The following is a 16,424-nucleotide window of genomic DNA, read 5'->3' on the forward strand; positions in this document are numbered from 1 at the left end:
ATTTGTGATCTGGAAAATAATGCTTTTTATCACGACTTTACATTTTCCTTGGCATTCATAATGAGGTAATAAACCAGGTTTATATCTGTTAATTTAAAATTTGATATTGTTTGGAACAAAAATTAACAAACTCTTTGTTTTGTCCAAGAATGAAGATGACCACGGCTTCTTGAAACATTACACGTAAAACTGGCTGTGGTTGGAGTTAGATGCGTTGTTTGGGGGAAGAGACTAAACAGCGAGGTTATTGGTCTCATCAGATTAGGGAAGGACAGGGAAGGAAGTCGGCCATGCCCTTTCAAAGGAACCATCCCGGCATTTGCCTGGAGCGATTTAGGGAAATCACGGAAAACCTAAATCAGGATGGCCGGACGCGGGATTGAACCGTCGTCCTCCCGGTTGGAGTTAGAAAGTATATCGTTTACCATCCCATAGACGAAGAGGTCATTGGAGATGAAGCACATATGGCAAGAAAATAGATTATGACCTTTCAAAGGCACCATCCTTGCATATGTATTAAGTAAATAAGGGAAGCTTCGCGAAACATAAATCTGCATGGCTGGACAAGGATTCTTTTTGAAGCACTGTCCTTTAAAATATGCATTCAACACCTAATGACTGTGCCACCTCTCGTAGTGTAGATGGTTGTGATGGGTGTCCGAAGAGAGAAGAACAGATGAAGACCTGGTAAGGCATTATCAACTAAGTCCTGAAAATAACTGACTGTGTTTAAGGTGTACAGAAGCCCAATTAAAAATGGAGACAATAGCAGTAGAATCTGTACTACTGTGGGGTAGAGATATTATCATACAGAATGCTTTGATTTAATATGAAATGAAATGATCGTATGGCATTGATGGCCAAGAGTCCCCACCTGGGGAAGTTTGGCCGCCGAGTTGCAAGTCTTTTCAGTTGAAGGCACATTGGCTGATCTCGTGTCAATGATGTGGACGACATAACACCCAGTCCCCGGGCAGAGATAATCTCCGACCCAGCCAGGAATCGAAGCCAAGCCTGCTGCATGGCAGTCAGACGTCACGACCTCTCAGCTTAGAAGGTGGATGATGTAATATGACTAGCAGCAATGTAGCATATAAAAAATGAACACACACAAAGACAACTTAAAGAACAAGTACTTGAGGTAGAAAGAAGGATGAGGAGTTAAAGAACTTCCAATTCAGGAAATTAATGCTTCTCTACACTATCTACATTTACACAATATGGGACAATCTGTGTTCATTAATTTTAACACTAATCAAGTACATACATGCTAGCTTGTTCCACATCATTTTGATAAAAGAATCATTCCAATAATCTATAGAAAATTCACCTAATTAATGAACTACATAAGTTATGGATCTGGTATTATATTTTGCTGTTTCTCTTAAATGGAAAAGCTTCACTCGGCTGTGTGCTCACACCCACAACTTTTTTAAATAATTACTGAACCAAGGACAAAATCATCTGAAACTAAAACTGACATGGAAGCATATGATTCTTCAAACATAGCATTAACCTTCAAGCTGCTGCAAGTGCAAACTTCACAAGAGGCTCAGGCAGTCCTGAACAGCAGGGCATGTGGTTAAATGGTTTACCAACTGGATTTCTGATCATCTCTAACACCACCTCGTTTTTTGCATGGTTATTTACCATAGATCACAATCTCAATGAACTTGAATGTAATAGGACAAGTCAACCAAAGATGCACACTTCTTAACAAAATATGACTACTTACTTCTATTCAATAATTCTCCTATAATTTAGCCATACTTGTTAAGTAGTAACAACTTCAACCAGCACTTGAAAACACTTCTGTAATCTGTCAGACATTTTATTTTCATGAGTAGATTGTGAAAGAGTTTAACGGATGTCTATTTCACTTCTTTGTGTGTTCAGCATTTCATTCCTTTACACATCAAAGTTAATTTCATTACAGAGTGGTGCAGATAATTTCTTCTTCTAGGACTGCATATGTGAATGTATCAGTACTACTACAAAACTTGTGACAACAACAATGGAAAACATTCAAAATATATTAACTTACTCATTTCTGTGTCCCTAAAGTTGTCAATTACTCTTACGACTGAAGTAGCAGAACCAAAACTTTTTACTACATTGCTTGTCTAACAGTTTTCATCAATATGCACTCCCATGAACTTAAAACTATCTACTATGTCGTTTGTATCCTACTGATGTACTGGATTGACTGGAACACAGAATATGTTTGGCAGTAATAAAATAATTTTCATTGACAAAATTCAAAACTAACTTATATGCGATCAACCAGTCATATCTTTCACAAAAGCCAATTTACTCTTTTTCTTTTGATGATTTTTATTCAACTTCAACAATACTTATATCATCTGCAAAAAAAGGACTAATTCTGCCTCTGTGTTCAAATAAAACAGATCACTACCATGGAACAAAAACAGTAGATGACACATGATCAGTCCTTGTGGAATTTCTTCCCATGAAGATGTGGAGTTCCATCATTAGCAATGGAAGGTGTGTGTGTGTGTGGGGGGGGGGGGGGGGGGGGCGTTCAAGCATGCGTGTGCGTGTGTGCCATGCCTTACCTATTTGATTTATTGCTTTTACTTTACCATAACTGATATCCCCAAAACTTCACCCTCCGCCTGCTCATTGTCTCATAAATTTATAGTTTTCTCACGTTTAAACCACATAACTCATTTTGCAGCATCGGAAAAAAATAATCAGGTAACTGTCGAGAAATGCTAAAAATTTCACATTCATCCACAAACTCAAATGAGTATGGTACACCATGTATAGTCTATTGTAACTGCAACATATTTATCAACAACACAATGACTGACACTTTTTGCAAATCAAGGACACATGCTATTGTAAAAAAATGTTCATTTACATACATACTCAATAAATTACTGTACTGTAGATATTCAAGTGTCCTCCTCATGGAACACTGTCTTAATGTAGCACTATCCGTGTGAGTGAGGAGGTTTGCATGCTCTGGATCCGAAGGGCTATGCCGGTGGTAACAAAGCTACCAGCAAGGTCACCCATGCTGGACAGGCCAAAAGGGAGGAGCCAGACCAAGTGTGTCCCACAACGAACTATTGAAAACCTGTCTCTTATCGTTTTCCTATCCCTAGCCCATCCTTTTTCTTTACCTTTTCATTTCCCCCACTTAACCGATGCTGGCGGTTAAACCACGTATAGGGTTGTGGAGAAAATGAAAAACTCATATGCAGAACATCTGGTAAATCGTCAGTGCCTGGGCGATTAGGTCGCAGCCCCTCCAAGGCAATCGGAAGCGGTGGGCCAATCACCTACCCTTCTTAAATAACATGATTACTGAAACCGAGACAAGAATACAAAACTGGATGGATAAACTGGTGATGACCTTTGGCATGAAAAGGAAAACGAAAATTGGCTTTTGGAATATATGAACCTTGAGGGAGAGTCAAGCTGGAACAAGTGACCAGGGAAATGAATAAGTATAAGCTTGATATCCTGAGATTGAGTGAAGTGAGGTGGCCGGAGTTTGCTGAAATGCAGACATTGGATGAAATTCTGTTTTTATACTCAGGATCTGAAGAGGAAGAGAAACACTGGGATGGAGTTGGGATACTGTTGACCAAGACATCAAAGAAGAGCCTTCTAGAATGGAGACTTGTGTCCAGTAGGATCATGACTGCCAGATTTAAGACGAAGTCCCAAAATGTGATGCTTATCGAATGCTATGCCCCCACAGACATCAGAGATTGAGAAGGGAGAGGAGTTCTATTAATTGCTGCAAGAGACTGTAAGTAAAGGAGTAAGAAAGATATCCTTATTGTTATGGGAAATATAAATTCCACGGTGGGAGATATCAGTGACGGGTTGGAACAGATAATCGGAGTAAATGATTTGGGTGAAACGAATGATAATGGGGAAAGATTTAGTGTCTTCTGTGCAAGCCATGACCTTGTAATAGGAGGGACCTTGTTTTCTCACTGGAGATGTCATAAGATAATATGGGTATCCCCATATCATATTACAGAAAATCAAATTGACCACATCGCATTATCCAGGAAGTTCAGGAGCAGCCTGGAAAATGTGCAGAATGGAAGAGGAGCCTACGCAAGTAGCGACCACCATCTTGTCACTGCCAGTTTCTGAACGGAGATTGTGGCTCCCAGAAAGATATTAGAGCCAAGAAATAGAAGATTTGACATAGGTAAACTGAAAGATCCACAGATAGCGGATGGTTCCAGCTGGAATTCCGAAATGGATTCCAGGTGCTGGAACTGGAGATGACTGAGAATAAGGACATGGAGGAAATGTGGATGGAAGTTAAGAATACTTTTGTGCAAGTGAGTGAGAGACAACTGGGCTTTAAAAATCGCCTGTGGAGAGATTGGATGTCTGAACATACCTGGAGGATGATCACCCATAGAAAGCAGGCCAAGGGAACAGTAAACCAGAGCAGGACCAGGCAACAAAAAGCACAGACACAAGCTGATTATAGAGCAGCAGAGAAGTGAAAAGGAGTGTGAGAAGAGACCACAGAAGGTGGATAGATGAACAGTCTGACAGAGCAGAACAGGCAGCATGGAGGGGGGATGTGAAAGAACTATATGATATCATTAAGATGCTCTCAAAGAAAAGCTTCCAGAGGAGAAAGGGGAGATAGTAACTACATATGAAAAACAATCACGTAGGTGGATGGGACACTTTAACGAAGTTCTAAATGGAGACCTTGGCGGTGAGGTAGAAGAACAAGAACAAACGGAATACAATGATCCTGCTCCCAGCATTGGTGTAAATGCACCCACGAAAGCATCGGACAGTGCTGAAGCAGATCAAGAATGGGAAGGCACCAGGACCAGATAATATAACATCTGAGATGCTGGAAATAGACTTGGACACCACTGTCGAGTTATTGCACACCTTATTAGAGAAGATATGGCGAGAGGAGAAACTGCCAACAGATTGGAAATGAGGTATTATCGTGAAAATACCCAAAAAAGGCAATGTTAATAACTGCAATAACTGGTGGGGCAGTACCCTATTGTCAGTACCAAGTAAGGTACTTTCAAGGATCATTTTAAACTGTATTAAGGATTCTGTGAAAGCACAGCTAAGGATAGATCAGGCAGGTTTTAGAAAACATCGAAGCTGTGTGGACCTTACCAATACTCTCAGAATTATTCTGTAACAAAGTGCAGAGAGGCAACACACCCTCTAGCTTACCTTCATTGACTCTGCAAAGGCTTTTGACTCCGTCAATCGAAGAGTCATGTGGGATACACTTGCAAAATATGGCATTCCAACGAAGATTATTATCATCATCATCAAGGAAATGTATGAAGACTATGAATGCCAAGCACTACATAATGGGGAACTAACAGAGCCTTTCCAAGTTAATTCGGGAGTACGACAAGGGTGTATTCTTTCACCAACACTATTTCTTTTGGTGTTGGACCATGTGATGAAGAGAGTGATGGGGGGACGGAGGAGAGGTGTGCAATGGCAGATGCAGTATGGGCTCAAAGATCTAGATTTCACAGACGACATCTGCTTAATGGCACAATGATATCAAGACACTGAAGAGAAACTGGCCGCGTTACAGTGAGAGGCAGAAGTTGCAGGCCTCGAGATAAATGTTTACAAAACCAAAGAAATGCAGATAAATTCGACCATCACGACTAGACTAACCATTAATGGAGAGGACGTAGAACAGGTCCAATATTTCCTTTATCGGAAGTATAGTCACGACTACTGGAGGCACTGAGCACAACATCTACAGTCACATACGCAAAGCAAATGGTGCATTTGTACAACTGTACCCTGTTTGGAGAAATAGAAACATCTCAAAGAAGGCCAAACTCAGGCTTTTCAGTAGTAATGTGAAGGCTGTTCTGTTGTATGGTTGCGAAACTTGGAAGGTAAGCACATAAAAAACCGGCTCCAAGTTTTTATCAACCACTGTCTCCAGCATATGTTAAATGTGAGATGGCCAGATATAATGACAAATGAAGATCTTTGGAGGAATACAAATCAGCAACCAATCAATATACAAATCAAGGAAAGAAAATGGAAAAGGATTGGGCATACATTGAGGAAACCAGATGGAGCTGCTGAAAGGATGGTGTTGGACTGAAACCCTCCAGGAGTTAGAAAATGTGGTTGTCCCAAACAGACCTGGAAAAGGACAATCGAGAGAGAAGCTGCAGTGGATGGGAAAAACCTGGAGTAAAGTGAAGAGTCTTGCTAGAAATCGTACTACCAGGTGGAGGATTTCATCACAGACCTACGTTCTAGAGGGAACGACAGGGACTAAGTCAAGATATTCAAGTGTACTTCAGATTGCTATTTATCATTCCCTTTCCTATTCTACTTTTAAATGGAGTGTGTGAAAATTAGTATATCCACTGATCCATACAGTCTGCCTATCTCTCTTAAAGAAGAAGACTAGAATTCAATGGCCTGTCAACAGTGACATGTGCTGCGAGCACGGCAAGAGTTACATGGGTGAGTCTACACGTACGGTTCCCAATCACTGCGTTGGGCATCAATGTCACCTTAAATACAGCCATTTGGATAAATCAGTGGTGGGGGAGTACAGCCTGTTAAATAAGCACAAGATCTTGTTTGAACAAATGAGAGTACTGGCTCACTCTTTGAACTACTGAGACCATGTGAACAGAGATAACGTTGAAATCAGGCCTTGTGAAAACAACTTCATTAGACACATTGGCTATGCACTTACCAATGCATGGAAGCATGCACTCGACAAGGAGAAAACACAGAGGAATACTTCCCACAGTTCACTGCCCGATTCAATGGATGGCGCTGCAACACTAGATAGACAGCAAATGCAAACTCTGTGGTGTAGAGTGGGACACCTCTATATGCCCAATCAGGATGTACTCCAGGCAATTGTATGCCGTTCTGGGGGGTATAAAGGAGGGAACCTAGCCAGCTCACAACAGTCAGTTTTAGTCCGTGACAAAGATGATGGTGGATATCACTGAAAGCTCGGAATTTTATCTGAATTTGACATGGCATGTGAACCAAGAAATTTTTATGGAAGTTTAGGATGGCATAAAATTTTTAAAGTAATATACATTTTAAAGTAATATACATTCTTCCAGTAGTTTACACTTTGACAGTTAGTTTGCTTTGATGGAAGTGGCTGTTTCGATGAGGAGGGTCCCATTACACAAATCATGAACTGGTTTTACTATTCCTTTTAGGTCTCATAGTCATTTACGTTTGTACAAGCGGAAAAAGTTCCCACTCCTTTCATTTCAACACACATTTTATCACATGAGTTGTATTGAGTTGTATCATGTTATGTTCTCATTTACAACAGTTTCCTCATGAAAACTAGCCATCCCAGACCATTTGGTTGACTGGGAGGGAGCACCCTGGTTTCCCAGTTTTCTTTCTTTCTTTCTTTTTTTAAGTTAAAAAAAAAAAAAAAAAGAAAGAGGACGTGTTATAGTTTTCATCCTGGTTTAATGAAAACATGAGGCAATAGGAAAAAGATGGCCAATTTGAACAGATTCCAGGATACCTTACCCAGGAAAATACGCATAGGGTGTAACAGATGCCTGCTACAAACTACTCTGTGCTCCAAGCATCCAGAGGTGTGGTAATACATCTTGCAAAATGAACATCATGTACAGCTGTATGATAATCTTTAATGAGACATGACTTGTTTCATGGCCTACAGCTACATCCTCAGGTGGACACCCAAACAGAAAAAATCTGAAGGATTATCCAAATGGTCCAGTGGACCCATGTCATAACATTTCGATCACAAAACCCTAATAATGACAATCACTGAACACACAATACTTTAAGTCATTCAAGACACTGATGTAAGAAAGAAGGGATCCCCAACCTTCACTGGTAAAAAGGAGTTGCACGCCAAAAGTAGTCAGTTATAAAAGGGGCCAAACGGTGCATACATCATTCTCCATAAAAATGAGGAAGAACTGACAACCAATAATAAAAAATATCGAACAGAGGAACCCTGGACAATAACCCATTGCAAACCGACGGTTTGAATACTTACAAATTATCCTGCACATCCTAGTGACAGCCCTCGCATACAGTTATCAACACACCAGTCTCACTGAGCATGCAACTGAGCATTGGCACTCAGAGCATAGCACTTATGTCATGGCTGGCACTAAGAGTGCCACGGGCAATAGTTTAACCTCATCCCCTATACTTATACACAACCGTACACTAAAACATACAAGGGTCATTCAATAAGTAATGCCCCATATTTTTTTTAAAAAGCCATTAATACACACAGACAAACGTCTTTGTTGGTGCTTCATATTTGATGTTTACTCTGCGTGGCACTGAAGTTTCGAACCATTCTGGCAGATGGCAGGGCCATAGTACAGCATCAAAATGGCGCCTATATAGGACTCGCGTTATAAGCAGCATGCTGTTATTGAAGTCTTGCGTGCAGAAAAAGAAACCCTGGTCAACACCCATAAATGTATGTGCAGTGTATGATGATGCTGCAGCTGATGGGAGAGTAGCTGGGTGACAGGTAAAGAAAGTTGCAACCTCAGGAAATGCAGAAAAAGAACTCCATGATCAGCTACGCTCCGGACGTCCTGTCACAGCCACTTCTCCAGACATCCTGAATCTTGCAGATTCCGTTATTCGTGCCGACCAGTGCATAACAACTTGACAATTGGCTCTACAGTTGTTGCTCAGAATTGGAAGTGTGTCTGCAATGATGGAGACACTCGGATATTCAAAGAAGTGCTCACGATGGGTTCCATGAATGCTCACAGTAGATCTGTCACCCTCAGACTTCCATCTCTTTGGGCTACTTAAAGATTCTGTATGAGGAACACACTTTGAAGATGACAAGTGTGTCAGTCATGCAGTGAAAACATGGCTACACCTAAGGGACAAGAGCTTTTACCAGCAGGCAATACATGTTCTTCCACAACGTTGGCGTACGGACATAGAGAGTGATGGGCACTACGTAGAAAAATAGGACATGGACAAGACATGTTAAGTATACTGTCACCAAATTCTGACTCTTAACAATAAATATGATTTATGAGGAAAAAATTTTGGGCATTGCTTATTGAACGATCCTCGTACATGGCCCCAGACACAAGAGCATAGAAGAGAGAGCAAAAAAATTACATGCCTTACCCCCCCCCCCCTTTATCACTGTAGGTAAGATGATATCATAAATGCAATGCAAATTTACATTCAACAGGTGGAACAGTTTGGTATGGGCTACTGCTCAGGCTCTCCCAATTCCATCTGTTTTGTTACTGGTTGCTATAGACAATGAAACCAGTCATGTCCCATTAAAGATTATTGTACAGCTGTAGGTGGTGTTCTTTTGTCTAGATAAATGCTTGCTAATTAGTGTTTCACCACAACAGCCATATTCCACAGTCATGCAAGTGGTTGAGTGAAAGGGTAGGTGTTCAAGCAAGCACACTCACTCTCACTCACAGAACATATAGTATTAGAGAACGGTGTATGTTGACCAGCCCTCTATTCAGTAACGTACTTGCTTTATTTACCAAACAGATATACTACAGTGTCAAAAGCTTTTTTCCTGACTCAGTTTATTATTTCATCACAACTAAAGTGGAAGAGAGAGCAAAAAAATTACATGCCTTACCCCCCCCCCCCTTTATCAATGTAGGTAAGATGATATAAACGCAATGCAAATTTACATTCAACAGGTGGAACAGTTTGATCATCATAAACAAGAAATTGTACTATCGAAGAATATCTAATTTGGTAGTGATTCAATTTTCTTGTCTGTGAAAATGCAGAATTAAGGGTATCATATTTGGAGTAATATGGGATCTCACAATGCCATACTTCCTGACATGCTATCTCAATAAATTATACTTCAAAATGTGCCTTTCCCATAACACATTTGGAGTATCACACCCAGAAACACTCAAGATTGTGTGTTAGTATACAAGATGCAAAAAGTGTTCACTATGGAGATACTGGCTCAACCCAATATATTGGACGAGTGCACATCCATCATAAGCCAATTAAAATGCAGGAAAGTCATGTGATGTGAGTGTGTAACTTCTAGTGCTCTAAATACATTGGGGAGGGGGGGGGGGGGGGGAGAGCAGAAGAAAATTTACACCTGGAAAGATGACATCGATTTTGATCTGATGACAGCATATGCCATCTGGGGGATAGAACATGTACTGCTAACAGTTTCAACTTCATCAGTCGACAGACAGCATACTGGCATACCATCCAGAGTGTCATCTATGTCTAGCTGTTAATAGGGAATGTTCACAGCCAGAAGTCTCTGTATGATGCTAATGTGTAAAGCAAGCAGGCAATCACATGCCACAGAGATGCACTTGTGCTTCCTACAGCCACATATGTGAGTTTGGAAGGGGTCAAACTGTGGCCTTCTGAGTGGTGGGCTGGTCCTTTGGGAGAATCGACATACAAGAGGATGTGCTGCAAATATTGTGCAACAAAGCTAGTATCAGTCATCACGTGAACAGTCTTACATCTGTAAACGATGTTCTGGACGTTCACGCAACACACCCATCCACCAGGACTGCCATACTGTAAGGACAGCAGTGGCAGTTCATACATCTACCACAGCACAGGTAAGAGGGCTTGTGAACACAGACATGTCAACATGAACTGTTGTGAAGCAGTTATTAGCAGTGGGACTATGGGTAAGCACACCTATAGCTTGTCTTCCACTCATGTCACAGCATCAACATACACAGCTTGACTGGTACTGTCACAGTATCACTTGTATGGTGGAATTGAGTGCCATGGTATTCAGCGATGAAAGCAGATTCTGCCTGCATGCAAGTGATGGTCGTTAGCTTGTACAATGTAGACCTGGTGAGTATTGTCTTGTAGAGTGCATTCGTCCAAGACACACTGGGTCCAGCCCAGGCCTTTTGGTCTGGGGTGCACCTTTGGTGTTTCTGGACGAAGCACTAACCAGCAAAGCGCTGGTACACGCAGAATGCTGTTAGACCCTTTCTTGCAACAGGAAGGTGATGTGATATTCCAACAGCATAATGCTCACGCACACACTGCCAATGAAACTCAATGTGCCAAATATATTGACTTAGCCATAAACCATAGTAAACATCAGCTGGAGTATTTGAAGCACAAGCTTGTTTCACTCACTCCAGGAACACATTTTCCACTTATGGAAAGTGACCATCGCATACTCGTTTCCATTTGCTGTTGTCTTCTTCCAAACATGCTGCTTCAATTATTTTCCATTTACTCACTGGCGTATTTAACGTTGATGGAGGGATATTCAGCTTTCGTATGACGTGTGAATTTTTGTCCACTTCCTGAATAATGTTCTACTTTTCTTTGTTAACAGTCTCACTGTCTTATTATCCATGACATACTGGTACATCATTTAACACAGTAACTATCATGGACTGAGAATCAGTCAAACGCTAAATATGAACAAAGAACAGCAGTGACTGAGTTATGCATGATTCGGTTTATTGTTTGGCCACTACAGAAGTTAGAGCTACTGAGAAACTATACAATTTACTTCCACGCATCACTTCTACCATAGCTAATGATCTATATGACTTCTATAATTGCTGGCACAAAAGAGCACTATCTCCCTACACATTCTGGCACCCCGTGGCCGCAAACATCCCACTTCCACCAGTCTCAGAACTCTTGGCAGCAAACACTGCAGTGGCCAAACAACACCAATACAACCAAATCTAAAGGTGCTAAGTGGGCAAGGAGAATGTACAAACTAGTCGTTTAACACCCATTTAAAGCAACTGGAACTGGCTCTTCCAAAAGTGGACTTACTATGCGAGAAAACATGGTAGTAACGAACGTACTTACAAGATTCTACTGTAGTTAGGTTCAACATTGTGGTCATTTTAAAGTGATACACATGTACATGCACGAGTAATTTTTGTAATGAAACAAACCATCTCGTGCAAATATGTGACTAACACTCAACTGGACTAACCACATCAGTCAACCATACAGGCAAACAGAATCAGAACAAGTACCATGAGTATGGCACTTGCGTGTTAGATAAAGGTGAAATAAATGTTACAATGTTCACTTCTTCAGAAAAACATAGGAACAGGTAAAATTGTTCATGCTGTACCTCCACCCTTTTAACTGGAGTGCACGTCATATATGTATGACTTGAAAATGTTAACAAGGCTGATACTAACTATTTATGACACAATAATAAACTAGCAACCTATGTAGTAACAGAAATGATTGTATCCTTTGCCAGATTTTTGAAGGTTGTGGAACACAGCAAAACTAAATTTATACAACCAGAATGACTCTAATAATGTCTTTCATCAATTCTGAACCAAAGATAAATCACTCTTATTTCTGCTCCATGAACAAGTACAGTTAAGTTCACAAACCCATCAATACAGTTTGCTGAAAATCAACACTATACAAAGAAGAGAAGCCTATCAATTCAACATACAACTGTTCCACTCTGTCATCCAGGGAGTAAATAATTTTTACGGGTGTGAAGCAATAAAACTATTATTATTTGTACGTTGGAAAAAGCTAAACTATACATGGTAATAACAAATGTTAAACTTACCAGCCATCAACAGTGAGCCTCGCCATCATGTAACGAGTGCCCCTCTGTTCACGGCAAGTATATATTGTACGCCGAAATCTTCCCTCATCCGGAAACCAAGTTTCTACAATATGAGTTTCATTAATCATTATGTCTGCATCTATATTCGCAGTATTTATCCATTCACCAGAGAAATTCTGAGGTAGTCTGCACCCTGGTTCCACCACTTCAGCCTTTACTGTTGAGTAATAGCTATGTTAGTAACAACATATGGAAAGTATATAGTTCTGAAATATTTATTCAAATCAGAATTATTAAATTTTGCGGAAATATTAACTACGTCTAATCAATTAAAAAAAAAAAAATTCTTAAGCTTACAGCATTGCCAGAAATCTGAACATAAAATTTGTGTGTGAATAAAAAAAAACAATAATGATATTTTGACAGTACTGATAGAAAAATGCCATGAGTCACATTATGGAATAAGTGGTGAGACGTTCAGGTAACAACCCCCCCTCCCCCCCTTCTACTACGAGTTCTAGGAAGCAGAAGGTTGCTTTACACCCCAACATAACAGTCAATGACATAACATTCAACAAATATTATGATTTCCATTCTACAGTCCGATTTTATTATAACGATTTTATATATATGACAGACTGTTGTTGGCACCGAGTTCCTACTGAATAAATATTAATTAAAGTACAAGCAGCTGCCAGGATAGGAATAGTTATATTATGGAGTGTAATGACTTTGCAAGGTCATACAAACTCAGAATACTGCCTTATGCCTTAGTGGAACACACTGGCAGTCTTGTAAATATGAGTTATTTGTTAAATTTGTCTGCCTCAGGTCACACAAATGGCATCAAATTACTGATTTCAAATTCTTAGCAACTCATAATCAGTTAAGTTCAATACATTACACAGTAACTTGTCAAAGTACAGATGAACAGGCCCAATGAGGTAATACCTTTGTGACATATTAACACTGATTAACCACTATCTATGATTGACTGTTTTACAGCAGTGAAAGTAATTAAGGCACACTATAGTATGTGGTACTTGTATACGAAGCTGGCTACACATAGGTACACTTGCATTTGAGACATCTTTAGTTTGTGGAAATTTATCATCAACTGCAGTGTAAGTTGTAAGGACTGCAGGAGTAACTGAAGTGATCACATCACACTTGGCAAGAGTGATAAACACTACTTCACAGTGACTGAAATTGCCAAACACTCTGTATACTTTGCTGCTTCTCTCCCTCCTCATACAAATCACTGGCTTTGAGAGGCTGCATACATTAACACACTAATGTGTTTTAAAAGTTTTACATCACTGTTGTCTGCCATTAATGGACAATCTTCCACAGTGTAAGGATTTTTTTTGTCACTCACTAACTGCACGATACTGTTATTTTCAAAGCAGGACAATAAAGACTTTTCCATCTTTGAACTAACTCATATTTTGCCAAAGAAGCAATGTGACTGAACTGTAGAAACCTATTAGGCACTCAACAACATTAACAACAAAATAGTTCCAATATTTTACTCTCATTGTGGAACTGGCAGCAGTAACTAGACTGGTGCAGTATGCTTACTGCGCCGGCCGCTGGTGGCCGAGCGGTTCTGGCGCTACAGTCTGGAACCGCGCGACCGCTACGGTCGCAGGTTCGAATCCTGCCTCGGGCATGGATGTGTGTGTTGTCCTTAGGTTAGTTAGGTTTAAGTAGTTCTAAGTTCTAGGGGACTTATGACCTCAGCAGTTGAGTCCCATAGTGCTCAGAGCCATTTGAACCATTTTTATGCTTACTGCCTGAGCCCCCACCTTATTCTGTTACTCGCTCCTGTGAACGTGAGCGCGTTATGCAGATCTTGTTGTGACTCTCATCCATCTAGAAAAGTCTTTACTGAGTTTAATGAAGGCGATGTTGGCCCGATATAGTCGACAATGCCCTTTGGCTACACTGACTAAAGGATTCTTCTAAGAAATAGCAAATTAATGTAACCTGAAGATGCCTAAAAAAGGTGAAACACGTAGTTAAAAAATAAAATACTAAAATTGCAACAAGACTGTTTTTAACCAATACTATCCTTAATTGTTACTTCTGGAATCAGCTAGTTTTCCAAATACCAAACTCCCTTTTTAAATAATGCAGCCCAACCCACCAAAATGCCCCTCATTATTATTCTGAGAACACACACACACACACACACACACTCTTACCTGCTGTAACACGGAGTCTCTCTGGACTCTTTTCCACTGTCTTCAGAGTGTTACACTCCGCTGTAATTGACACACCAATATAAAGATCATCATCCCTATTTTTCAGGAAACACCTGTACTTCTCATCTTTCCTGGATTCTTTGGTATTAGCCACTGCAAAGAAGTGGTTTTTGTCCACAAACCAGTCACCTAAACAACTGTACTCAACAACTGAAACAAAAGAAGAAGACTGTTAAGAACAAAATGAGTGAAGCTGCAAAGACAAGAGCATACCTTTTAAAAAGGCCCTCTCAAAAGTTAACTTTAAACCCTTTTGTGAATGAATACAAACATTATTAAGTATGCACTCTATACTTAAAAATCAGTGTGATGATATTACACTTCAAACAAAACATGGTTTGAATGATTTCAACAATGACAGAGGATTATGATTTAAATACAGAAATGTAGACCTACACCAGTAGGAACTTCCTCTTCAATACTTTGTTTAAAATAAAATATCAACACAATTGCAATTAAAATAAATGTGTTTGTTGACTACCCGATTTTATTGAGTTCAGTATAAAATAACTTAGTCAAATGAGTCCAAATACACTGTATTTGCTACTAGTGGAGTTCTCAAGGTATATCAGATTATTTTTGTGGAAATTCTCTAAGGACTAAAGTGATAATGACTTACATAAAACAGAACTCAGAGACCTAGATTTTTAACCTGCACACCTGCCTGGTGTCAACAATCACAGGAACATTCATAAACATAATATTAGAAGGAGAAATGATTTACACCACAAAAAGTGTGCCCTGTCTCCAACTTACATTCCTATCTTATAAATGACTCCTGCATATTGTGAGTATGTGTTACACCCCACCCCCTCTACACACACACACACACACACACACACAGACACACACACACACACACGGCACTCAACTGATCCATCACATCTGACTGATTCCACAAATCGAAGCTGCATAGGTATTAACAAAATTCTCCAAAGTGCTATTTAGATATCATGTCAATCTTTCTGATGGCCTAATTGAGCATGTGGTCATATTTCTGCTGATTCTACACTGCTGGCTGGCATGACATAGGTCTCACATTTGATAAACACTTCCTGTCATTACTTGTTATTTAGCATTTGAGAGACCATGAAGATACCAGAAACATATTACAGAAAAGTTTGAATCATTTGAGGTTTTGTATATACTGTAGTAATGTCCAATATGAAAGTAACTTAGCTCTGTCTGTGCTTTTTGTGTGGAGGTTGTGTAGCACACCTCCAATTGGTTGGTTGGTTTGGGGGATCAAAGGGACCAGACTGCTACGGTCATCGGTCCCTTTTTCCAAAGACAAAGAACACCCACAGAGAATAAAAACGAGGAACAGAATAGAACACAGACGAAACAGAACAAGAGAAACTCAGACAAAGACAAGACAAAACGAACTAAAACCACACAGAGTGTGACGGTGGTTGGCCGACCATAGAAATAAAAAAGGAAAAGTCAACCACTGAGAAACACATTAAAAAAAAATCAGTTTAAAATCATAGGCCAAAGGCCAGAATCAACACAAAACAATAAAATAAAACAGAAACACTCAGATTAAATGATAAAATCCCCCTGCC

The 16,424-nt window shown here is 39.9% G+C and overlaps 1 protein-coding gene across 1 annotated transcript in view; it reads right to left on the reverse strand.

Moving 5' to 3' along the window:
- Nucleotides 1-16,424, reverse strand: part of LOC126248419 (uncharacterized) — a 121,598-nt gene that overhangs the window by 65,800 nt on the left and 39,374 nt on the right. The window contains exons 5-6 of the mRNA XM_049949384.1: nucleotides 14,800-15,009; nucleotides 12,593-12,809 (exon numbers count right to left, since the gene is read on the reverse strand). Coding sequence (XP_049805341.1) covers nucleotides 12,593-12,809; nucleotides 14,800-15,009 — 427 coding nt within the window. The remainder of the gene's footprint in view (nucleotides 1-12,592; nucleotides 12,810-14,799; nucleotides 15,010-16,424) is intronic.

The sequence above is a fragment of the Schistocerca nitens genome, chromosome 3 (genome assembly GCF_023898315.1).
Source record: "Schistocerca nitens isolate TAMUIC-IGC-003100 chromosome 3, iqSchNite1.1, whole genome shotgun sequence".
In the NCBI taxonomy this organism is placed as follows: domain Eukaryota; kingdom Metazoa; phylum Arthropoda; class Insecta; order Orthoptera; family Acrididae; genus Schistocerca; species Schistocerca nitens.